Source organism: Asparagus officinalis, chromosome 1 (assembly GCF_001876935.1).
Source record: "Asparagus officinalis chromosome 1, Aspof.V1, whole genome shotgun sequence".
Lineage (NCBI taxonomy): Eukaryota > Viridiplantae > Streptophyta > Magnoliopsida > Asparagales > Asparagaceae > Asparagus > Asparagus officinalis.
In genome coordinates this window covers 32,477,279-32,504,184 of record NC_033794.1, presented here as the reverse complement: position 1 = coordinate 32,504,184, position 26,906 = coordinate 32,477,279, and the positions used below count along the sequence as shown (strand labels likewise).

Below are 26,906 nucleotides of genomic sequence, written 5' to 3'. Positions count from 1 at the left end.
ACCGGTTTCGTTCCCGAATCCCAGACCCCTAATTTTGCTTTCCCGCCAACGATACGCCTCTCCCGCCACCTGCCGCCAAGCTCCCCAATCAACCCCCGAATAAAATCAGCCAACAAAGCGCAAAAAAATTGTTACTCAAATCCCCGAACCTCTAAATTACCCCACATTTTCTATTTCTTCTCTCAAATCACGGTAAAAATGGAGGGGGACTTCTCATCGGAGGAACAATTCAAGCTACCGGAGCTCAAATTAGGTCAAAAAACATAGAGTCTACCCCAAAGCCCCTCATTTTTAGCGGATTTTTTTTCCTTTTCCAGTCCGATAATTTATTTTCCCTCTTTTGTCCAGATGCAAAGCAAGCGCAGGGTTTCATATCGTTCTTCAAAACCCTACCCCGCGTTAGTAAACTTTTGAATGATCTTTTATTTATCTGCTAATAATCTGTTCCCTGACCCTAAAAAGGTGCTTATTTTTTTTGGTTTAAATGTTTGTAGGATGCAAGGGCTGTTCGTTTCTTTGATCGCCGGGTGAGTGTTTATCTCTAACTTTATTTCTGGGTTTTAGTTTTGATGATTTGGGTTTCTATTACGTATTTCCCTCAGTTTCGAACTTATTATTTTGATTAATGGTATTGTTTTGTAAGTATGTTGCCGTTTCTTGTGCTGGCATTCTATGTCAGGCAATTCAATTAAAACTTTTTATTATATATGCTAATTGCTTGATGCGTGGAAGCTCATGTGTAACTGAAGTGAAAAAAAAACAAAGTAAAATATATTAGTCGTATGATTAATAAAAATTAAATACAGGAGATGAGTGGGTGACTAACTTAAACTTCTCTCTTTTCCATCACTGGAACACGCAGATTACAGAGGAAAAAATAACATTTCTTTAAATTTAAAACGCATTTATATGCATGGATGTTAATAAAAATAGTTTGTATTTTAGTTATACTTGAGGGGGTGAATTACTGAAGCAAGTATGTGACCAACATCTGGGTTTTCAGATGTTAATCATCATTCAATTAATATGTGGAAATGGTCATTAGGTCCCGATTTTCCTGATAATTGATGCTTCTAAACCTTTTCACATAATTGAAAGTGTTGGGCTTCTGTTTATTTGATTATCAACCTCATATTAGTCGATGTTGCACCTCTTGGTCAGGATTATTATACTGCTCACGGTGAAAATGCCACTTTCATTGCAAAGACATATTATCACACAACATCTGCTCTGCGACAACTGGGTAGTGGTCCAGATGGAATTTCTAGTGTAAGTGTAAGTAAAAATATGTTTGAAACAATAGCTCGTGATATCTTGCTTGAGAGAACAGATCATACTATGGAGGTTTATGAAGGAAGTGGCTCCAAGTGGACGTTGACTAAAACTGGGACTCCTGGCAATATTGGTTGCTTTGAAGATGTTTTGTTTGCCAACACTGACATGCAGGACTCGCCAGTGACAATTGCGCTATTTCCAAACTTTCGGGATAATCAGTATACAGTTGGACTGGGTTTTGTGGATTTGACAAATAAAAGATTGGGCCTGGCAGAATTTCTTGATGATAGCCAGTTTACAAATGTGGAATCTGTTTTGGTTGCTCTTGGATGCAAGGAATGCCTCTTACCTATAGAAAGTGGAAAATCAATTGAATTGGAATCTCTTTGTAATGCACTGACTAGATGTGGTGTTCTCGTGACTGAGAGGAAGAAATCAGAGTTCAAGTCAAGAGATCTGGTACAGGACCTTGGCAGGATCATAAGGGGTCCGATTGAACCGGTTCGAGATTTACTTTCTGAATTTGAATGTGCATTGGGTGCCCTGGGGGCATTATTGTCATATGTGGAATTACTTGCAGATGACAGCAACTATGGAAGTTATACCATCCACAAGTACAATCTGTATAGTTATATGAGATTGGATTCTGCAGCTATGAGGGCATTGAATGTTTTGGAGAGCAAAACAGATGCAAACAAAAATTTTAGCTTGTTTGGTTTGATGAACAGAACCTGCACAGCTGGTATGGGCAAACGATTGCTAAATAGGTGGCTCAAACAACCTTTGTTGGATGTAGAAGAAATCAATTGTAGACTGGATCTTGTTCAGGCATTTGTGGATGATGCAGAACTTCGCCAGGGTCTGAGGCTACACTTGAAAAGAATTTCAGACATAGAGCGATTGATGAATAGTCTGAAGAAACGAACTCCTAGCTTGCTGCCAGTCATAAAGCTTTATCAGGTGATCTCCACCTTGCTTTCATTTCATTAATGTCATAAAGCTTTCTTGCCAGTTGGCTGCTAGAATGACCTAAATATAACAACCAATTTTCTAGTTTTCTGATATTTATATCATGTTCTCAGTTTCTTTTCTTTACTAGCTCATATATGCTATTCAAAATGTACAGACATGGAAAATGTAACTTGATTTTGGGCAACTGCTCCATTCATGTTTGCATGTATATTATTTAAAGATCTACTTTTGCCATGCATATGTTTTTATTAGTCGCTAAATTTTTTTAAGTCGCAAGTGTTTTTTTGATTGAAAATATCATTTATTTCTGACATTTTATCACCTCTTTTGATCCAGTCATGCATTAGACTTCCACATATTAAAGGTGTTCTTGAGTGTTATGAAGGCCAATATTCACCACTGATAAGAAGAAAATATTTGGAGCCGCTGGAAGATTTGATGGATGAGAATAAAGTGAGAAAATTTATAGCTCTTGTCGAGGTTGCGGTAGACCTTGATCAACTTGAGAACGGAGAATACATGATATCACCAAGTTATGATTCCAACTTAGTTGCACTGAGAGATGAACTTAATACGGTTGAGGAACAAATACACAAATTGCACAAACAAATAGCAAATGATCTGGATGTGTCTATTGATAAGGCTCTGAAGTTGGAGAAAGGTACCCAATTTGGACATGTCCTCAGGATCACGAAGAAAGAGGAGCAGAAAGTGAGGAAAAAGCTCACTACCCATTTCATTGTTCTGGAAACTCGTAAGGATGGGGTGAAATTCACCAATTCCAAGCTTAAAAAGTTGGGAGATGAATACCAGAAAATTCTGAATGAGTATACAAGAGTACAAAAAGATATAGTTTGCCGAGTAGTTAAGACTGCTGCTTCCTTTTCTGAGGTATATGAAACACAAGTTTTTTTTCAGATGAATTTTTTTCTGCATGGGAAATTAATAATAGTACAATCTCTTAGGTCTTTGAGACTTGTGCTGTTATTCTTTCTGAGCTTGATGTGTTACTGAGTTTTGCTGATCTTGCTACAAGTTGTCCAATTCCATACATAAGGCCAGATATTACACCTTCGGTAAGTTTTTTTAAATATTTTTTGGTATTTATTGATTTGTAATGATATTAAGTAGTTTACTATATCTAAGTTACGGAGTTTGATTACAGGATAAAGGAGATATTATCCTAGAAGGTAGTCGACATCCTTGTGTTGAGGCTCAGGACGGAGTCAATTTCATACCTAATGATTGTTCTTTAGTAAGTACTATGTAATTTTTCTTTTCAAAGATGATCTTCGCCGAAAAATGAAGATTATTCTTAGTCTTCTCCCTTGATATCTTCTACCGTTTAGGTGCGTGGGAAGAGTTGGTTTCAGATTATCACTGGTCCTAACATGGGTGGTAAATCCACCTTTATACGACAGGTATGTATGTGTTTGTGACAAAAGCATTGATTGACACATCAATCTCTATTAATATGATGAAGTTTCAAGTGTGTATGGTGTTGATCACACGTTTCAGTCTTGATATTTGGAAGAAGGATTGACAAGGTTTTAACTGTCTGTGTTTTCTTATGTTTGTTCCTTCTACACAGTGCTACTCTCGGATTATTCTATGCTGTATGCTGTACTAATACAGCTGCACATTAATAGCCAATATGACGATAAAATTAGTCATATATTAAAACAGGTGTTTAAATACGTAGTTAATTTTTTTTTTCTATATACGTCGATCATCTGGATAATTCTCAATGTAGCTGCTAGATGGCAAATTTCATGCACTTGGAGCTTTGAGCATAGGAAGTGGATATTGTTTTTATTTATTCCATGATAAGTCTCATATAACCCTGAGGTCAATGTGGTATGCTTTGGTGTCATTATTTGCGAACTTCATAATGAAAGGTGAGGTAAATATAGGACACATGTTACTTGAAGAGAAAAATAAGCCTTTTTAAAATGACAGACTACAGAGAACTAGTTTGTCAAAGCTTCAAGTGGGTATGTAACATCCCAACCAAGAAAAGACCTAAAAGTTTAACAAAATTCCCAAATATTTATAAAATTCCAGCATGACACAGCTGTACAATTGAGGCTTAAACCTGTATAATCAATCCTAATCCAAATTACCATATCGTGAACATATATTGATTCTCAGAAATTAAGTGCATACTATTGACATGGTAACTCCCAAAATCTTATTAAGTTGACAGCAGAGTCTATGTAGAATACCTTTATAGCAGAGAGTTGCTAGGGGAATGCTTAACTCCTAGATAGCCATAAGATCTGTTGCTACAATTTGCAAAACACTCTGGGAAATCATTTGAACATGTTCTGCCTAGTGACCCCATGGTTGACCATTATCTTATCTTTTCTCTGGTACCTCCTTGCGAACAAATGCAGCCACACAAAAGGTGGTGAGCGAAAGGATCAGCGGGTAACTTCCTAGAAAATTTGGGATGCATCATCGGTGTGATCAAATATAGAGAGATGGTAAAATATTCAAATATGAGGATGGAAATATGAAAATAACAATCAATCAACAACCATGCTCTCTTTGCAGGATTATGCGTTGTTCCTAATCATGGGACTATATCACATGCATGCCTTCAATTATAAACCACCGGTGAAGTTCGCTTCACGCAGGACACTGGTCTACCGAATAGAGCATGAAAGTAAGATACATCGACAACAATTGTATGGACCCCAATGTCATAGTGAGATGTTATCAAATGATATTGACAAATACTAATAATCATTCGAAAGGAAAATTGTCCATAAGTATAGGATATTGATCAATAGCATTCAGACTTAGACATTCATAAGATCATATTCAAAGCACAAGGCTGCATATGAAAATCCAAGAGAATGAGTGAAAAACAAGGGAGGTGTTACCTACTGAATGACCAAGCAAATCTCACAATCTGATTGCTATGTCCGATACCCCAAGATCCTTCATAATCATATAATATATTGACATTAGCCTTTCACGGTTACCTTTATCCTTCTATCATACACAGAGGATAATCGACTAGACTATTTCCAGTTGGGACATCCCATTTTGTGACTAACAGTTGTACTTAGAATGCTATTTAAAATCAATTTCTTCCAAAATCAAATATTGCACAGGTATGCCTCAGCTGTTATAGGTCTGGACTTGTTTGTGGCCTACAGGGTCAGTGATATCAATTGAAACGTGTTCAAGACTAAGGCATGTAAGGCATGAGGATAGGGGGTTTGTGATTTCCCATTCAGTCATCTTGGATGGCTCCTATTCTGTCATCTCGGATGGCTTTTTCCTACAGTAAACATCAGAATAACACAAGTACATTTTACTGTAAGAAAGATCTATAAGTCTACTTTGCACTGAAGCAAGTTCCATGTAATTTGGACCTCTGTATAGGGAGTTATACCTCTCACAACACAGCCGTGTACAGAATTCTGGGTGCAGGACGTTATCATTTCAGTCAGTTTGTGGGACTATTTCAGGCTACAAATGAACTCCAAACCTATAATTCTTTATATAGACTTGTAGGTCTATAGGTTAAGTTTAAGATTCTGCAACAGATACATCAATCCGGTGTGTGGAATAAAAGTTATGGTGATTTTTCGACAGCTGCGCATCAATTTCTGTGTGAGGGAAGTTTACATCAAACTGATTTTGCAGCCAATCTAAAGTTGCTGCAAACCAAATTTGGTCCAGGAGAAGGGTTTGCTGCTATTATCAGGTCCTTCATACAACTATGTTTTAAACAGTGGTCTTGGTAGGTTCCTAGTTATTTACATTAAGGAGTTTTGAGCCTAATTCACTTGAATACAACATGATCGTTGATCTCGACCAAAACTTCTATTTCTATATCTTCACATTCAGAGTTTAAATATTCACCTTAATATGATCACTTAGGAATATCCTTTTCTCTCCTTTTCCTATTTGAAAGTTTTCATAACAATTTTAACATATAATTTATATAATCAATGAAATTCCTTAAGATCAAAAGGCTGACCTTTGCTTGTTCTTGAATCTTTTGTAGTTGACATAAAAATCCTTCTCTAAGATTTGTCTTGACAAGAATCCTTTAATCCCCTAGTGCTCCATCAAATTTTCTTTCTTTCTTTGTTTCCCTAGCTTGTTCGTAACAGTATCCATTAGCTCTTCAACATCCATCCACATGCTGGTATTAATGGTCTTTTGGCTAATTTCCTTATGCGCTAAATCTTCTAGCAAGATGACACACATGCTTCCTACAAATGACTCATGCTAGCACTTGTCTCAAAACCAATTAGCCACTTAGCGAGACCAATTAGGTGGTAATTATTCCTTTGAGCCCTTGTCCCTTGTCCTGAAGCATTTTTTTAAATGACATCTAGCTTGTTAGAGAATTTTTAGTTTTTTACCTTTGAGCTTATCTCTTTTGAAGCTTAGATGTATGAATCTCTGTAGCTAGCCAAGAGCCTATATTGGTATACTTGTTTATGTAGCTTTGCAAAAGAGGAGGCGTTAATGTAAAATAAACCTGTCAAAGGCACTATGTCACAAGGACACAAAATAAGAATAATATTTGCACTTACATTAAAAAATGTACTTTAGTTCACTAATCATTTTTAATCCCCTAACATTTTGTTCAAGTAGCCAAAAAATGGAATTTTGTAAATAGATAAGCTACTGGAAAATTTGGGATGTTACAGCAAATACTTAAAACGGAATTCTGAGATATCAGAGGACTCATATGCACGCATACTTATCAGTTATGTTAAAAAGGAAGAAAAAAAGAGGCTATCCTTTTTGGTTGAGAAGTTGTCCTCTGTTCTCCATCATTTCCTCATTATTTATGAAGTAAATGATTGTCCTTAAGGTGTCTTTTCACATTATTGTATACATGGCAGGTTGGCGCGAATGTGTTGATGGCACAAGTTGGTTGCTTTGTTCCTTCTGATAGGGCAAGCATTAGCATTCGTGATTGCATATTCGCTCGTGTTGGGGCTGGGGATTGCCAAGTGAGTTTTGCTCAAAAGATAGTGCTTGCTTCAAACTCTGGTCCCATGGTTATGTATCGTCAAGCTGTAGAGAACTAATTATAAATTGTTAGCTTATTTAGTTTTAAAATGCATAAAATTTGAGTAATTTTTACAGTGTGATTTTGCCATATAATCTTTATGATTATGCAAACTATTGGATATGGAATTAGTTTGAAAATAATATTCAGTGTCAAATTTAATTGGCTACCTGACTCATGATAAAGTATTACCATACAAGCTTTACTCATACAGTGCTTAAAGAGCATTCTATTTGTGCGAGCAAGCTATTAGCACAAACCTACACAATCACTGGTCATCTTATTTATAGAGCTTGGCAAGTAAGAATAATTATATCTTGATGTACTCTTCAATTGTCAGAAGATATCCACAAGAGAAAAAGTGGATAGGGTGTTCAAAGTCTCGCTGGAAACAACACATTTTCCCGTTTCAAAATATAGAGACGAAGGAGAAATTTCGTCATCTAGCTTGTGAAATGGACAAGCAAATGATGCTTGATATTACTGTAAGACAATACGACCATGTTCATCTTTATTTGGGATGAGCAATGTTTAAAAAGGCAGAAGGGGAAGGCAACCCTGCAATCTCATGCCCATCAAAGACCAAAATAGTAGTTACCCTTTGGTACCTTTGGAGGCACACCTTTATGCATGTTTCACTGTCATTTTTATTATCTCTATTTTGTAGTATGGCTTATTGCATTTCTTAATTTTGTCGTACAGCTTCGTGGGGTTTCTACCTTCATGCAAGAAATGCTTGAAACTGCATCCATCTTGAAAGGCGCCACTGAGAAGTCGCTGGTAATAATCGATGAGCTGGGCCGTGGTACATCTACCTACGATGGATTTGGTTTGTTCTGCAATCTTATCTTATTTTAGTCAATTGATGAGTTAGTTAATTGTATAAGTTTGACTAACTTCTTGCAATGTAATCGTATTTGTTCTGTGTTCTTAGTAAGACGGAAGGTCATCTCTTTACAGAACTTGTTAAGTGTCTGTGCTAAGTTAAATAATCAAAGGTGATCTGGATGAACTGTCTTTCTCTTTTGAGTTGAAATGTGAATGTTGCTGCTCAAATTATGGTGTTTGTAGGCATCGAAAATTGCCTATAGGTCTCCACAAACGGTTCAGTGTTAACGAGCGACGATGAACAGTTAAGTGTCTGTGCTAAGTTAAATAATCAAAGGTGATCTGGATGAACTGTCTTTCTCTTTTGAGTTGAAATGTGAATGTTGCTGCTCAAATTATGGTGTTTGTAGGCATCGAAAATTGCCTATAGGTCTCCACAAACGGTTCAGTGTTAACGAGCGACGATGAACATCCCCATCCGATCCACATTAGCCTAATCGACGTCGACGAACGACTGAAGTGAATCGACGAGCTACATGAGCGGATAGGACTTCGGAACCACGAAGACCCGGACCAATCGGGGAACCCAGCACTGTTCACAAAAAGGACAACGCCCTTCATACCTCGACCACTCTACAAATAATCCAACCACCAGAGCGGATCGAACTCTTCGTCAAGCATCCAACGCACCCGGAATCACTCAAATCCGAGTACGGACGAAGAATCTACAGGGGAAACAACTGAAACACCTAAACGGAGTCCCGGCACGCCGAAATACCCCGGGGGTGTCTAGGAAAAACCTAGACACCCCAGGGGGGTCTCGGCCAAGCCGAGACACCCTAGGGTGTCTCGGGGGGTGTCCGCACCTTTTGGACCCCCCTAGACCCCCCTTACCTACTCCTAGAGCCTATAAATAGCCCCCTTGGGCCTTGCTTTTGAGGGAGGATTTTTGGAGAGCCTTGGCGAAGCCCTGCTGCAGTGAAGAGTGCCCGTGTGCTTCAACAAGAGGAGGAGAGGTCTTGATCAGAGCCTTCATCACCCGTCCGAGCCTTAGTATTAGCCTTTAGCGTTAAACGAAGCTCTGTCCGATTTATCCGGATCAGAAAGTTTCTAGATCTCACGCGGATCAACGAAACTCTGTCCGATTTATCCGGACCAGATCTGAGTGCCCCGGTGGTCCACGGATATCAACATCCCCGTCACAGGCAAAAGACCCACGCAAGCAAGAGATGACAAACAGATCTTGCGTTTGTTTGAAAAGAGTTGTATTTCTTTTGTTTTCATTGTGTACCGGTCTTATAAAAAGGCTATCTTTTTATTTCATTGTAACGATTGAAGTTGTAATGAATGCAGCAATGAATACAGCAACTTTTTCCGCAAACAAGCTGGCGACCACAGTGGGAGCCAACGGCATCGCAACCGACGCCGTCGTGACGCAACCAGCACTCAAGATCGGGGTGAATGAAGAACACGAGCTCGATCAACAACGGTTCAAAGAAGGCCTCTCTTCCTCCTCCTCCAGATCCGCCTCTCCAAACGGGTACAGAAAGGTAACCTCTTTCATAAATGTTTGCAGGTCCTTCGGTTCGAAAATCCAAGACCCCGTTGCCGCCTCTGCACTTACACCACGTGACGTCCCCGCATCGTCCAACGTGGTCGAGATCGCAGATCCGGACTCCTCTTCCGCCGAGGAGATGGCTTCTGAAGATGCTCCAGCATCATCAAAGAGAGCACGACAAAGACGACGTCAACGTCTTGCTCGTCAGCTGGCCGAGGCTTTGGAGCCAATGGATGGGATCCGCTATAACGTGGATCTAAAATCCAGGCAACGCCAGGAGCAACCACGGCAAACAACCAGCCCCTCCTCCGAAGCAGAAACAAACAAATGGGTTCATGTCAAAAGAACCCGTTCTACTCTCGAGGAGCGAATCCAGAAGCGCCGCGCCTTGCGTGCGCATGCCCGAGCCCTGGTCCAAAAAGCACGAGAAATGCTAAAGGGAGAGGCCGTTAAGAAATCGTCGAGATCCGAACGAGTTTGGATGCGAAGGCCAAAACAACGCCTGAGGTAAAAGCAGGTAATATTGCTCTCCAACCTTCGTCAATTTCAGGTCCCGAACCTTCGGTAAAGCCCCACCGTAGCGTGGATTTTCCCAAGTCTAGGAATCCTCTGAACAACCGTATCGGTGCTCTACCCGAGAATCGAGGAAAAGCGCTTGTCAAGGAAAGCTGGGGATCGTTGAAGGAGCTTCGAGCCAACATCCAGACTGGGGGTCGTGCACGATCTCCTAACAAATCGATTTCTGCAACGGCCAGCTCGGCGGTGCACACAAAAAATCAGGAGCCCGTTAATGTTTCACCCTCACAAAGGTGTGATCCCAAACGTGAGACTCCTGTAAGAGCCAACAAGGCAATGTTTACTTGCGGATGAATCTCGAAAGAGAAACACCCGGGAAGCGGATTCTCACTGTCCGTGTACCAAATTTATCAGGGCAGTATTATCAACCTGTAGCTGCCCCAAGACCGCTCCACAGAGGGTTTCGATATTCGAGGGAATTTCCGATGGAATGATGAAGCCCAAATCAAGGCATTCACACCAAAGAGGATCGGTTGACCGAGATGATGAACTCCTAGAAGTTACCATCAACATGGTCAACAAAGGAAATTCCCCAATCATTTCAAGTAGTTCCGACCCTAATTTCTCTCTAGGAAGCAGGGTCGATTCGGGAATAGCTCAGCTTCAGCTAGAAGCCGTCGGATATAACAACGACCATGGAGTCCATGAAGCCGATGATGAACTCTCGGATTCCTATTCCGCTCTCGCTTCTGACGAGACAACGTCTAGCATAGGACAAGCTCGAGAGGTGCTCATGGTCAATACAGATCAGATAGCCAAAATCATTGAAGAGGCCCTGACTAAGCAGAAGGAAATCTTCAAGTTTGAAATGGAAGTGGCTATGCAAGAGATGAGACAAATGCACGATCAACGAATCCGAGCTTTGTCAAATCAGCTAGTGGAATCCAGCCATCGCATCCAGAACGCCGCAGTTGGCAGCAATCCGGAGGTGGTTGAAATCGTCATGGCCGACGCACCGCCCAAGAATACTGGGGGTGGCCCCACTAAAAATAACAACACTAGGGGTGGACCCACCAGTAATGACAACACTGGGGGTGGCCGTATGATTCCTCTCGAAACTTATCCAAAACAGGATATGGGTGAGGCTAAAAAGATAAAGGAGCTCGAAAGAAAAATCGAAGCCCTAATGTCTGCTCGAGAGGTGAAGAGGACCAGTATTCCGTGTCCTTACCCAAGAAAATGGGATTCGATCCCGTATCCGGCGAAGTTCAACCTGATCAACTTCACGCCGTTCAACGGGAAGGGCTCGCCCACTCAGCATCTGATCTACTTCAAGTCCCACTTGGGGGTGATCTCGGGCAACGAGCCTTTGATGGTTCGGTCATTCGTTGGCACCCTTCGCGGGCCTGCCTTCGATTGGTACCGCCGTCTCAAGCCCGGAAGCATCAACAGCTGGGAGGACTTGGAAGGCATGTTTCTCGCCCATTTCTTCGATGATGACACCGAGGTGTCGATCAGGACACTCTTCGACGAGAAACAAAAAGGCGGAGAGTCGGTGGATACCTTCATCAAACGCTTCCGCAATCAGGCAATGAACTGCAGGGATCCCGTCACGGAGGAATTCCTCTTGCAGACTTGTCAGAACAACTTGTCCATTAACATCTTGGACGTGATGGGAATAGAGCCGCTCAATACCTGGAAAGAGTTGAAGGCTCGAGGAGAACAGGCTGAACGCTTCATCAGAAGGCGAAAGGTCGAGAGAAACCAACCGATGGTTAATCCTCTGGATTCAGATCTCGCACCTCATGATGAAGGGGACGTACCTGCAACGGTTATTGACGATAATCAAACGTCACAACAGCAGTTCTGGGAACAACAAGAGAATTCGGACAAGGAGCTCCAAAACGAGTACTCGTTCAAAGACGAAGACGTTCCAGCTATCTTCGAGACCCTTCTCGAAAACAACAAAATCAAACTCCCGCCCATCACGCATCAGGAGGAAGATGACGATTCTGCGGATCCAACGTACTGCGAGTACCACAGGAGGATCCTCCATCCCACCAAGGATTGCTTTGCTCTCAAGAATAGCATCCAGACCTTGGTTGAAGCCGGCGTTATAACGCTAGGGTAAACCAATTGAAAACGGCATTACTCCAAAGAGTACAAGAGTATAAACTGTTTCTCAACACTCCGACGAGTATATGAGTATAAACTGCTTCTCAAACTCCGACGAGTATACGAGTATAAACTGCTTCTCACAACTCCGACAAGTATAAGAGTATAAACTGCTCCTTGATACTCCAAAGAGTACAAGAGTATAAACTGTTTCTCAACACTCCGACGAGTATACGAGTATAAACTGCTTCTCATCACTCCGATAAGTATAAGAGTATAAACTGCTTCTTACGACTCCAAAGAGTATACGAGTATAAACTGTTTCTCATTCCTCCTACCGGTATAAGAGGTTAAACTGCTCCCTGATACTCCAATAGGTATATGAGTCTAAACTATTTCCTACCATTGACGGGAAGTTCCTGGAGGATATTACGCTAATATTCTTAAGGATAACCCGGTCGGATAACAAAGTCAAGCCCCATTCCAAGAAAGAAGCTGAGGGTGGATAATCCAATGCATCGGGAAGTTCCCGGAAGAATACCACATGGGTATTCTTAGGGATAACCCAATCATTGTGGAATTGGTGAATAAGAAATTCACGTTCGAACCCTGAAGGTCAGAATGTCTCTTCTTATTCTCTAACTCTTATGAGTTATTTTTGTGAGAGGAGATCCAATCTTCTGATAGGTTAATCTTTCCTCACCAAACCATCCGCTGATCAAATCAAACGACAGTGGACCCACCAACATTCCCATCTGCCAGTCATTGGCGTTTCTCAGACTCAACGTGCTAGGTCCTAAACGCCTAACATTAAAGTCCCCCTTTGAGTGGTAATATGGGTTGGTACTTTCTTTGCTACCCGTATTCCACTCTCTTCGCTTTCTGGTCAAACCTATAAAAGTTAGGGCCAAAGCCAAAATCCCCTCTCGATTCCTCCAATGAACGAGAGGTCCACCTTCAAATCGAGCGATCAAACCTTCCGACAGTTAGGTCGTCTCAAACTCCTGCTTGGTCAAACATTCATACAGTTAGGGCCACAGCCAAAATCTCCTCTCGATTCCCCCAATGAACGAGAGGTCCACTTCCAAATTCAGGTAATCAAACCTTCCGACAGTTAGGGTTATCCGAATTGTTACGATTCTCGGAGTGGAGATCCCACTCTTAGTTTCATCCTTCCGGATTCTGGGGGTGGAGATCCCACCTCGAGTTTCCTTTCCAGCTGTAGATAGAATATAAAATTCTTCCTCTTCAGCACCGGGAGATAGAATATAAAATTCTTCCTCTCCTCGGACCTTTCCGATGCTCGGAGTGGAGAACCCACTCCCAGTTCATCATTCCGGATTCTGGGGGTGGGGGATCCCACCTCAAGTTCCCTTTCCGGCCGAAGATAGAATATAAAATTCTTCCTCTTCAGCACCGGGAGATAGAATATAAAATTCTTCCTCTCCCGTTTCTCAATCTGTCTTTGCTTTTAGAAAAGACACGATTGTCAAATCCGGGCACTCGATGCACGGGGAATTTTATCCCGAAGCCTGAGTAGGGATAAGTCAACGCCTAACACGCGTTGCCGGGTAGTCTATTCCCGTGAGAAAGACGAAGTCTATGTATTCAAAATCATAGCATTAAGTCTAAGAGAAGCAATTCTCTTAGCACAACGTTACATGTGAAACGGGTTTTAATAATTCACATGCTAGCCCGATTCAAACGGTAATCGGTAAAGGCACATCAAACCCGTTGATGGCTGGGGGTTTGCCAAAAATCCCAAAGCCTATGTCTAACACACATGGCCGGTTAGTCTTTGACCGTAAAAAGGACAAAAGACCACATATTCAACATTGTGGCAGGTTGTTATTAATAACACCATAATCCGTGCCTCACACGCACGGGGAATTTTATCCTGAATCCTAAGTAAGGATAAGTCAGCGCCTAACACGCGTTGCCGGGTAGTCTATTCCCGTGAGAAAGACGAAGTCTACGTATTCAATATCGTAGCACTAAAAGGGTTAACTCTTTTAGCTTAAACGTCACATAGGAGCGGACTTAAACAATCCGCATGCTAGCCCGACTCAAACGGTAGTCGGTAAAGGCTAATCAAATCCGTTGAAGGCTGGGGATTAGCCAAAAATCCTAAAGTCAACGCCTAACACGCGTCGCCGGGTAGTCTATTCCCGTGAGAAAGACGAAGTCTACGTATTCAATATCGTAGCACTAAGAGCGTTAACTCTCTTAGCACAACGTCACATGCGGAACGGACTTAAACAATCCGCATGCTAGCCCGACTCAAACGGTAGTCGGTAAAGGCTAATCAAATCCGTTGATGGCTGAGGATTTGCCAAAAATTCTATAACTGCGAGTCATTGACGCATCAACTCCCCTAGTTGGTCTCGTGACTCGAGCACCCAACAAATTCGGGACAAAATCCACACATGCAGATGAATCAACTTTAACAGTTGGTCCTGCAACCCCAACATTCGGGACCGCGATGCTCCAATACCTTAAGAGCTTAAACTGTGTATACTCCAGCAAACGTACGAGTATAAACTGTGTTAATGGCGATTTGTAAACCCTAGGGACAACGCCGGTCAACGCGTAACCCTAGGTCAACGCCAAGCAACGCGTTGCAACAAAAGTCAACGTTCGACGATTCAAACCCTAGGGGTGGACGCCGGTCAACGCGTAACCTTAGGTCAACGCCAGTCAACGCGTTGCAAGCGAAAGTCAACGTTCGACGATTCAAAACCCTAGGGTCAACGCCGGTCAACGCGTAACCCTAGGTCAACGCCGGTCAACGCGTTGCGATAAAAAGCCAACACACGGGGATCCGAAACCCTAAGCCAGCACAATGTGGCGGAGGTAGTTCAAAGTCAACTCAATGACACGAGCCAAACTCAATTCATCAGCTGCAGACTCGAGACTCCGACGACGGCCAGACGATAAACGCAGCGCCGGAAGAACCTCGGCTATTCGTCAAAGCATCGGATAGATCGAAAATCGAAAGAGTCAAGAGTTGAAGCTAACTACGCCGACTGAAGGCCAGATCAATCACATCCAAAGTATTCCAGCCTCTTCTATAAAAGAAACGAGTCAGGAACACTTTGGAGGGGGTATCTGTAGGCATCAAAAATTGCCTATAGTTCTCCACAACCGGTTCAGTGTTAACGAGCGACGATGAACGTCACCATCCAATCCACATGAGCCTAATCGACGTCGACGAACGACTGAAGTGAATCGACGAGTTACATGAGCGGATAGGACTTCGGAATCACGAAGACCCGGACCAATCGGGAAGCCCGGCACTGTTCACAAAAAGGACAACGCCCTTCATGCCTCGACCACTCTACAGATAATCCAATCACCAGAGCGGGTCAAACTCTTCGTCGCGCATCCAACGCACCCGGAATCACTCAAATCCGAATCCGGACGAAGAATATACAGGGGAACCAACAAAACACCTAAACGGAGTCTCGGCAAGCTCGAAACACCCGAGGGGTGTCTTGGCAAAACCAAGACACCCTAGGGTGTCTCGGCCATGGCCGAGACACCCAAGGGGTGTCTCGGCCTTGGCCGAGACACCCCCAAGGGGGTGTCTCGCGCATGGCCGAGACCATCCCCAAGGGGTGTCTCGGTTTTGGAGGCCGAGACCAGCGCCGCCACTAAGGGGGTGTCCTGCAACAGCAGCCCCTACCCCTCCCTTTGTTTTTCCCTATAAATAGGCCCCTAGGGCCTGACCATTCTGCTTTGCCTTGGTTTTGGAAGAGAAATTTCAGATGCTAGAGGCTTTAGCCTTTGAGATGCTTGGAAATTCGCAGAGAGGAGCGGGCGAAGCAGCCTGGCCGGAGGAAGGGAGTCGGGGATTTTCTAGAGAGCGGCGAAGCCCCTGGCCGGATCGAGGAGTGAGCGAGCCTGTCTGAGGCAAAGGAGTCCTTCTTCTTCATTCCCCGCATTCTCTTTTCCTTAGTATTAGCCTTTAGCGTTAATACTAAGAAGAGCTATTACCTCGCTTTAGCCGAGGTATACGCTTATAGCTTCTAGATCTCACGCGGATCGACGAAGTTCAGCTTCTATATCCCTCCGCGGATAGACGAAGCTCTGCCCGATTTTCTCGGAACAGATCTGATTGCCCCGGTGGTCCACGGATATCAACGTCCCCGTCACAGGCCAAAGACCCACGCAAGCAAGAGATGACAAACAGCTCTTGCGTTTGTTTGAAAGGAGTTGCATTTCTTTTGTTTTCATTGTGTAAAGGTCTTATAAAAAGACTACCTTTTTATTTCATTGTAACGATCGAAGTTGTAATGAATGCAGCAATGAATACAGCGACTTTTTCCGCAAACAGTGTTTAGAGATATTTGAGCATGGCCGAGCTTGCAAGATCATACCTCTTCGACCTTTGAAGGATTACTGCAAATAGTGTTAGGTTACACCCCGATAATAACACCTCGAACGGAGACGTAATACACAAAATAAGGGCACAATATTAAACACAGTACTCACAGATATACGTGGTTCACTCCTTCGGAGCTACTCCACGGTGCAACGCCGCCGCCAAATTCTTTTATATCCCAAAATAATAGATCAAAGAGAACACCCTCTCTTGATCAGATACACTTCAAGAACTCTCACAAACTCTCTCTGTGTTTTCTCTTTTACTCTTCTATAAGAGGAGTTGTTTCTGGGATGATATTTTCTTAAGAGTTTATGGTCCTATTTATAGTGTTTGGGAAACACCATGCACAAATAAAATATTATTAGTGGGACCCATCACTAATAATAATATATTTGTGGGACTCACATCCTTTTTTTCATTTTCAGAGAAACCGGCCACCGATTTCTCAAACGTCAAAAGGAGTAGGGCCACCTTTTCTCAAATGTCAAGAAAAGGGGTAGGGGCGGCTTGACAATCTCCCACTTGAAGATTTGATTGAGTATCAATCATATCTTCACACCACTCATGGTTGCATAATCCGGATGTCATGTATCTTTGGCGTCTTGCACAGTCTTCAACATTCTCAACGGAGGCCATATGAGGCTGCACACAGCCTTACCTTCTCGAGCGGAACTGGCTTGGTCAGCATATTGGCTGGATTGTACCTCGTATCAATCTTCACAAGCTTGAACTCGTTTCTGCTTTGCCATCTCCGTATGGCATGGTGCTTCACGTCAACATGCTTGGTCCGAGCATGGAATGCGTCGTTCTCTGACAAGTGCATGGCACTCTGATTGTCGTAGTGGATGAAGTATTTCTCAAAGCTTACTCCAAGCTCGAGAAGAAAAGCCTTCAACCATAGCAACTCCTTTGCTGCCTCTGCTGCAGACACGTACTCGGCTTCGGTTGTCGACAAAGCCACAGTATCCTGTAACTTGGATCTCCAACTTATCGCTCCACCACCCAAGATGAAGATGTAGCCGCTCGTGCTCCTTCTTGAGTCTATATCCCCTGCGTAGTCTGCATCACAAAAGCCCTCTAGCTGCAAATCTGTCCCGCCATACTCAAGACAACAGTCGGACTAGCTTCTCAAGTAGCGTAGAAGCCACTTGACCGCACCCCAGTATTATTTCCCTGGATTGCTCATGAAGCGGCTCACAACTCCCACTCATTGTGTAATATTTGGCCTCATGCATATCATCGCATACATGAAACTCCCGACGACAGATGCATATGATATGTTGGCCATGAACTCATGCTCTTCAGCAGTCTCTGGTGCTTGGGTCTTCGATAGCTTGAAATGACTTGCAAACGGCGAGCCCACTGGTTTAGCTTTCTCCATGCCGAACTTTTTAAGAATCTTCTCAATGTAGGCCTTCTGAGACAACCTCAGTCTACGTGCTGATCTCTCTCTGATGATCCTCATTCCCAAAATCTGGTTTGCTGGACCCAGATTCTTCATCTCGAAGCACTCGGAAAGACGCCCCTTGAGTTCCTCAATGCGGGTCAAGTCAGGTCCTGCAATCAATATGTCATCAACATAAATCAAGAGTATCACATAGAATTCGTTGTATCTCTTGATGAAGCAGCAATGGTCTGTGTCGCATTTGAGAAAACCGTTCTCCTCCATAAAGTTCTCGAACTTCATGTACCACTGTCGCGGAGCTTGCTTCAGACCATACAAGTTCTTGAGCAGGCGACACACGAGGCCCTCCCTGCCTCGTTCCTCGAAGCCCACTGGTTGATGCATATAGATCTCCTCCAAATCTCCATGAAGGAATGTTGTCTTCACATCCATCTGTTCTAGATGGAGATCTTGAACTGTCACAATGCTCAGCACAGTTCGGATCGTGGTCAACTTGACGACGGGAGCGAAAACGTCAGAATAGTCTATCTCTGCTTTCTGCTCATAGCCCTTCACTACAAGCATCGCCTTGTAGCGTCTCCGTCCATTGACTTCACCATTGACCCGATAAATCCACCGATTGTGAAGAGTCTTTCTCCCTTTTGGAAGCTTTACGAGCTCCCAAGTCCCATTCTTCATCAAGGACTTCATTTCTTCCTCCATGGCGGAGTCCCACTGGCCCCGAGCTTTGCCAGTCTGATGTACCTCCTCATAGCTCTCTGGCTCACCACTGTCAGTCAGGAGAAGATAATTCATGGTGGAAAGGTACCCTCCTCATAGCTCTCTGGCTCACCACTGTCAGTCAGGAGAAGATAATTCATGGTGGAAAGGTACCTCTGGCACCTTTGAATTTCTTGGAGCTTTGCGAATTGCGATCGGCAACTCTGCTGGATCCTGCTGCTGTGCATCCCGCATGTTCTCTTGGTCTCCGTCTTCTATGCTGATTGGTATCTCACCGTCGTCCTCATTGTCAGCAATATCTGAAAAAAGAGGGGGAGATAGCTGACTCTCACTCACCTCTTTGGTCTTGTACACCGCATTCTCATGGAACACGACGTCACGACTACGCACCACCTTGCGCACATCGTGATCCCAGAAACGATGCCCATACTCATCTCCTCCATAGCCGATGAAAGAGAGCTTCTTTGACTTTGGATCAAGCTTTGACCGATCTGTAGGATTGGTCATGACATAGGCGTCATAACCAAATACTCGTAAGTGTTCTAGCTTCAGCTTCTTTCCGGTCCAAGCCTCTTCAGGTATCCCATAACCTCGTAAGTGTTCTAGCTTCAGCTTCTTTCCGGTCCAAGCCTCTTCAGGTATCCCATAACTAAGAGCCGTGGATGGCCCGCGGTTGATCAAGTATGCAGCAGTATTGACAGTTTCAGCCCAAAAGCTCTTGAGCAATCCGGAATAGATCCTCATGCTTCTGGCGCTCTCCAAAATAGTACGATTCATACGCTCCGCCACTCTGTTGTGCTGAGGTGTGTCTGGGACGGTCTTCAGTCTCCGAATCCCATGGGACGAGCATAAGTTCTCGAACTCCTGGCTGTAATACTCGCCTCCATTATCGGATTTTAGGCACTTCAGCTTATTACCTGTTTCATTTTCCACATAGGCAAGCCACTTCTTGAATATGATGAAAACATCTGACTTGTGCTTCAAGAAGAACACCCACAGCTTTCTAGTAGCATCATCAATAAAAGTGACAAAATAAATAGAGTTGCCAATAGATGGGACTTACGTAGGTCCCCATACGTCGGTGTGCACCAACTCTAATTTCTGCAGTTTTGGAGCCGGTCCGATCTTATTGAACCTCACATTCTTTTGTTTGCCTAGGATGCAGTCCTCACAGAAAGTCAGATCGATTTTGTTCAGATCCGGAAGCCTCTCTCCCGCGGCCATAATCTGCATCCCCTTCTCGCTCATGTGGCCAAGTCGTCGATGCCAAGTCATGCAGTCGACGGATAATGATGATGATGATGCTTGTCCTACGACAAGCAAGTGGTCGATTTTCCCGTTGGCGATGTAGAGAGACCCCTCGCGTTTGTCGTGTGCCACCATCAGGGCACCCTTAGACACCTTCCAGCTTCTCTGCTCGAAGGATACTCTGTAACCGAAGTCAGTCAATTGCCCGACTGATATAAGATTTCTCCTGAGATCCGGTACATGTCGAACATCATTCAGCATCAAGGTGGTCCCGCCCTCCATCTTGAGGGTACAATTTCTCTTTCCGAAAACCTTACAAAGTTGATCGTCGCCAAGATAAACTATCCCTAACTCCTTCACGATCGATGAAAGCAGCTTTTGTTGTGAGGTTGCATGGAAAGATGCGCCAGAGTCGATGACCTACGCATCACTTTTGTCTTCTAAGGATAGGAGAAGTGCATCCGAATCCGTCTCGTGCATGAGATTGGCTGCATCGTCAGCCCGATCATCCCCTGCTGATGCTGGAACAGAAACTCTGCAGTCCCGTGCAAAGTGACACTTCTTTCCGCATCTGAAGCACTTCCCTTCACCGTAACCATTCGGGTTTGGCTCTTTAGACTTCCCTCTGGATTTTGATTGGCCTCATTGTCCCCTACCCTTCTTCTGCACACGCCCTCGTGTCTCGACATGCAGAGCACTCCCATTGCTAGAGGCCTCAGTTCCTGAGACTTTACGGCGAGATTCTTCATCCAGAATTGCCCCAACCACTGTGTCGAGCTTCATCTTGTCATTACCATTAGCGTTGCTCACCGTCATCAGTCATCACCATATTCTCCTATGAATCTGGTAGACAAGAAAGTAGCAGAAGAGCTTGGATCTCATTGTCGAACTTGAGATTTACTGCAGCAAGCTGTTGCACAACAGCCTGAAATTCATTCAAGAAGTTCGCCACGCGAGCTTCTTGCTGCATCTTCAGATTGAATAGCTTCTTCATCACGTACACCTTATTTGAAGCAGACGGCTTCTCATACAGCGCCTCCAAGGCCTCCATCAACTCCTTGGTGGTGGTCGCATGCGAGACGTTGTAAGTCACATGCTGGTGAAGGTTGAGCCTGATGGTAACAAGTGCTTTACGATCGAGCACCTTCCACTTATCGTCGTCCATTTTCTCAGGTTTCCCCGCCTCTCCTTGGAGGGGTAGGAAGAGATCCTTCTGGTACAAATAGTCTTCTATTTGTATCCTCCAATACCTAAAATTTTGGCCGCCGAACTTCTCAATTCGAAGCCTGTTATCTTCAACTGTAGATCCCATTGCGAAAGATTACGTCTTTCACGAACCGTATTTGTGAATAGTATCGTATTCGTGAATAGTACCGTACACGTGAATAGTGTCCAATGCCTTAAAAGAGTAAATAAATCTAACTTATTTTCTGATGTAGAGGATCCACTTTAGTGGCAGCCACAGAGCATACGATAAGCAAATATATATACTCTAAGTCAGGCTCTGATACTAGTTGTTAGGTTACACCCCGATAATAACACCTCGAACGGAGACGTAATACACAAAATAAAGACACAATATTAAACACAGTACTCACAGATATACGTGGTTCACTCTTTCGGAGCTACTCCACGATGCAACGACGACGCCAAATTCTTTTATATCCCAAAATAATAGATCAAAGAGAATACCCTCTCTTGATCAGATACACTCCAAGAACTCTCACAAACTCTCTCTGTGTTTTCTCTCTTACTCTTCTATAAGAGGAGTTGTTTCTGGGATGATATTTTCTTAAGAGTTTAGGACCCTATTTATAGTGTTTGAGAAACACTATGCATAAATAAAATATTATTAGTGGGACCTGCCACTAATAATAATATATTTGTGGGACCCACATCCTTTTTTCATTTTCAAAGAAACCGGCCACCGATTTCTCAAACGTCAAAAGGAGTGGGGCCACCTTTTCTCTAATGTTAAGAAAAGGGGCAGGGGCGGCTTGACAAATAGCCCCTCTCGTTATGGGGTTATTTGCAGATGCACCTCTTGTATTATGAGGGTATTGCCCCTTATCAGCCCTGTTCCATTTTATTAGCGGGTAACCACTGGCCTTTACATCGTTATAGTTTCCTTTAGCTTTTAAACTTCCATGGAAATCACATGATGGCCAGAGCTAGACAGTTGCTAAGAAAACCCCGCCATGATTCCCACGAGAGTTTGAAGACTTACAAAATAATAATGATATTGCAAGAACCAAGGTGTTGTACGTGCCAAAAAAGTAGAACAAGAATGTTAAGTAGTTACATCTTTATAGTACATGGTGTTCATCTGCTAATAACCCTTAATTATATCCTGGTTAACCTTGCATTACAAAATGCATCAGAAAACCTCTGAGCTATTTAAAATGATTCTGGCACTTGAGCAATGTATTAGACATTAGATAAGCAATTTTTATAGAATAGAGAAAAGCAAGTTGCAGTAATACACTTCTGTCTGCCTTTCTTGATCTCTTTTTAACTTATCCCTACCCCTTGATTTCTCTAACAGACTCCTTTCTCTAAATCTCTCTAACCGTATTCTTTCTGTTGATAATTTTTAATCATCTCTCCTGTCTTATCCCAAGTAAACCTGTCCCTCTTAACTCACGTGAAATAATCATATTATCTTCTCTTGCTCGCTATTTGGAGGGGTTTCATGATGAAGTAAGCATGCAACTGCAAAGGTCTTTGTGATCTTTGGATAATGTCATTCTGAAGTATATATATGGCCTATGTTAGATGGCCCATGTAAGATCAGTTACTATAGTTCCACTCTCTTTGCAAATATTTGTACCACTGTTTCAAAAAACTGTAACTCATTGTGTTGCGTATGTAACCTAATAGGCCTTAAATGTTATGTAACCTTATAAATTACCGCAGACACATTATAACTCTACGTTATTACAATATAATATGCATTATTTCAATATAACTTACGTTAATTCAATATAACTTACGTTATTTCAATATAACATGCGTTTTTTCAATATAAGTTCTAGAGACTTGAGAGTATATCACTTTCTTACAACTTGAAGTAGTTAAGTAATTACTTATGAAATGCTTATTAAGTTTTCATGTCCTGTTGTACTGACATCATCATGTGATTTTGAAATTATGAATTTGACTTTTAAAACGAATGTAATTATGAATGAATTATAAGTTTATGATTATATATTTGAGTATCCGATTGTGATACTTCCTAGTAAATCTATTAATGTTGTATTAAATTAAAGAATTTTTATTAAAATATTTTTGTATAATGATATTAGTTCCTAATTCTTAAAATTATTATGAATATCTTTTGTACTTTTTTAAATTAAATTGTAAGAAAATATTTTGTTCCTAATTGAGATGTTATGTTTGAAAATTTTAATAATACTAATTATTAAAGTCTCTATGAGTAGATTGTACTTATAAAATATGTAAATAATTAGTAAACAAAATAACATACGTTATGCATTACATTTTTTTTTACATTTTTTTAACCCTTAACAGGAGGTAGAGCACTACATTATGCGTTATTGTTGTTTTCAACAGTGATTTGCACATTATGGTTCATATATTCAACTGATCTAATCAGTTATCTTAGATTCTTTGGTACATTGCATTAATTATGCCTAATGTTTAAGATAAAAGATAGCATGTAGTGTAACTCTGGAAATCCCGAAAGCTAACTGTATATAGCATAACACCTAGCGTGAGTTATGTGTTCGTTTTTTTGGTTTAAAATAAATATAAAAGAACTCGTAATAACTCAAAAATAGGCATAATTCAAAATATAAAAAATGTTAAAAAGATAAAACAAAAATAGAAGCTGTTCTAAGTTACTTACAAACAAAAAAAGAGAATGAGATGCCTCCTACTACCGAATTTCATATTCTCTTAATGGATATAAACTTTTAGGTATGATTGATGATCTACACAAATCACAAAGCCACACAAACTCTTAAATTTTTTTTTAATCCAACACATAAAGTCATAAACTATAAATTATAAAGTTTATTAAAATAGCATAGGTATATTGAAAAAGTAGGCATTATATTCAAACAACAAAACGCTTTTCTGAAATGCTGATACAACATGGCACCAGATAGTGTATAACCATGGGTTTCTCTGTTACATAGTGCTTTTATATCGCATTATGGAGCTTGTATTTTCAAGATTGATAATGTGTTTCATATTTATGGACGTCATTCAAAAGGGATGAAGTTTAAATGTTGGTCTATCATAATCCTATTAAAACTTGATGGCAAATCCTATGCAGCATGAAAGAGCTTGAGTCAGTTTCTTTCTGTGGCATAAGAGGTTTGCTGCTGACCATTTCATCCATTCTCTGTATATTTTGTGAGTTATCGGAGAGAAATCTTGTCACATTGACTGTGTTTTAGCAAGGATTTTTCTCTCATTACCTACCTCGTTTTCAGGTTTAGCATGGGCTATTTGTGAGCACCTAGTGGAAGTGATAAAAGCTCCTACATTGTTTGCAACTCACTTCCATGAACTGACTGCATTAGCTCATAATGATGAATCTCATGCTATATCTACCAAAGGAGTGTCTAACTATCATGTTGGGGCGCACATAGATCCATCTAATCGCAAATTAACAATGCTCTATAAGGTAAATACTTCTTTTATGAGAATTTGTATCTGTTGCCTTTACACAGTTCGTGGTTTTTATATGTTCTGTTTTCTGCTGTGAGTTAACAGCTTAACCCAGGTGCTTGTGATCAAAGTTTTGGCATTCATGTAGCAGAATTTGCGAATTTTCCTGATGAAGTTATTGCTTTAGCAAAAAGTAAGGCTGCTGAATTGGAAGACTTCTCTAACATCCCTAACATGTCTGGTGATCTGGAAGATGTAAGTAATTTAGGATCTGATCCAGCTTCATCACATCTTTTTATCAGTTTTTATTTGTTTGCAAATTCCTCTTCACATTATTTAAGTTTTATGGACTGGAGAACTTCTGTAACATGCCTAACATCCCACTTCTTTAAATATCAAATTCCTGTTCATATTATTTAGGTTTTATGAATATTGTAAACTAAAGAGTAAGATTGTATGTAGCTATTTTTTGAAAAGAGTGAGGAACCTTCATCTTGCGTTTCGGCCAGACAAATGGTTGATGTAGAAGAAAACAAGTAATATGAACAATGGAGTATAACAGACATCCTTTTTTGTTTTAGAAACTACATCAATTATCGTGTTTATCACGAGAAGTAAATTGTCAAAAAACCTGCTGGAAATCCAGGGCTTTCTTTGGGAGGTGGTGGTGGGGAATGACCAATTTTTGAAGAAAACAAACACTCATCTCAAAACCTGATGATTCTATTTCTTTCACTTATTTTTTGTTTTTTTGTTTAAGAAAATTTTACAAATCAGTTTCTGACATAGAGCTCTTCAGTGTTACTTGTTTTCTTCACCATCCACAACTCAGTTTCTGACAGAGCTCTTATGGAGCTCTACTTAGTCACACCAAGCCTCAAATCAATACAAAATTCTTTTCATCCTAACCATTATGGTGGAACTCTTACTGCATTTGGCATGTAAAGTATCACCGGCTACTAGCACATTGGCTTATAGTGCTTGTATTACTCGTGGCTATTTTTCGAGAATAGAAATTATTCCGTGTATTTGCTTGAGTCAGTTCCAAATTAGCAACTTTAGAGGGCAATTGGAGTTTGTACACAAATCTTATAAATACAAACTTTATGATTGAGATCCATTTATTGCAATAATATTGATCAAGAACTTCTAGATATGTGACTGTGTTTTATAGGAAGTGTATATATATGTATATAATAATAATAATCCTATAAAAGGCTAAGAATGTAACTCGTTAGGAGTAAACACCAAGTTTAATTAAGATCCATTTATTGAAATATTTTTGTAAATGGATATTCTTTTTTTTCTTTTTTTGTATTTTGTATTGTCTTAAATCTGTTCCGACTTAAAGAGTTGGTGTTCTTGTGCACTATTAACATTGAACTTCCCCCCCTTTTTATGAACCTTGATAATTCTTAAATAATTCAACTGTTTCTCTATGATCTGTGTGATAATGACTCAGAAAAAATTGGAGTTGTTCTGAATGATCACCATATGCGGGAGTCCGTTTTGAGGATTTAAAGCAATTCATGTTTTTTCTTTGCCCAGTTACTGTGCATACAACTGTACACATAACTGCACATACACCATTAGCAGGTGCGGTATATATAACCTAAAGCAATTCCAGGTCTGGTCAGATTACATTAGGTCATATTTTAATTATGTGCCTTGCTGTAATTAGTTTTAAGGTGCATCGTGATCCAGACTTGACAGATTTAATCAAACAAGATATTTAACTATCTTGATTTCCTTGACAAATGTAGGAGGTTCAATCCAATAAAAGGAGGAAAACTGAATTCAGTCCTGATGAGGTGGTCAAAGGTCAAGATCGAGCTCATCGTCTCCTACGGGAGATTACTGATATGTCATGGAATCAGTTTGACTTGAAGGAGGCTATGCGACATGCCCATAAACTGAGAAAAGATCTAGAGACTGATGCAGCTCACAACTATCCATGGCTCCAAAAGTTCTTCTGATGTCCATAAATACTCTTAATGCTAATGCAGTATATTGTGTATTTAAGTTCAGTGACAGGTTCTTGTATATCCTGTTGATCAAACTTTTGTTTTGGCCTTGGTTTTTGCTGCTTGTGGCCGAGGGGCCATATTCTACTCTGCGATGATGTAGAGTAGGATTTTCAACATTGTATAAAAACATTTAGGCGCTTATATTTAGTATTTTCGTTTTAGATCTTATA

The 26,906-nt window shown here is 41.4% G+C and overlaps 1 protein-coding gene across 1 annotated transcript; it reads left to right on the top strand.

Annotated features, from left to right (window-relative positions):
• On the top strand, positions 1-26,906 carry LOC109822519 (DNA mismatch repair protein MSH2). Its single transcript, XM_020388740.1, has 13 exons — positions 1-253; positions 349-398; positions 495-527; positions 1,162-2,235; positions 2,584-3,138; positions 3,213-3,323; positions 3,413-3,502; positions 3,597-3,668; positions 7,125-7,235; positions 7,997-8,123; positions 24,532-24,725; positions 24,815-24,964; positions 26,473-26,906. Exons 1-13 carry the CDS (start codon positions 199-201, stop codon positions 26,683-26,685), a joined length of 2,835 nt encoding a protein of 944 aa, XP_020244329.1. The 5' UTR covers positions 1-198; the 3' UTR covers positions 26,686-26,906.

Bases quoted from the DNA above. Each gene is read 5' to 3' on its own strand.
- LOC109822519 (XM_020388740.1), top strand. From the start codon at position 199: ATGGAGGGGGACTTCTCATCGGAGGAACAATTCAAGCTACCGGAGCTC. The intron at 254-348 runs GTCAAAAAACAT...TCTTTTGTCCAG, and splicing joins GCTACCGGAGCTCAAATTAG to ATGCAAAGCAAGCGCAGGGT. The intron at 8,124-24,531 runs GTTTGTTCTGCA...CCTCGTTTTCAG, and splicing joins ATCTACCTACGATGGATTTG to GTTTAGCATGGGCTATTTGT.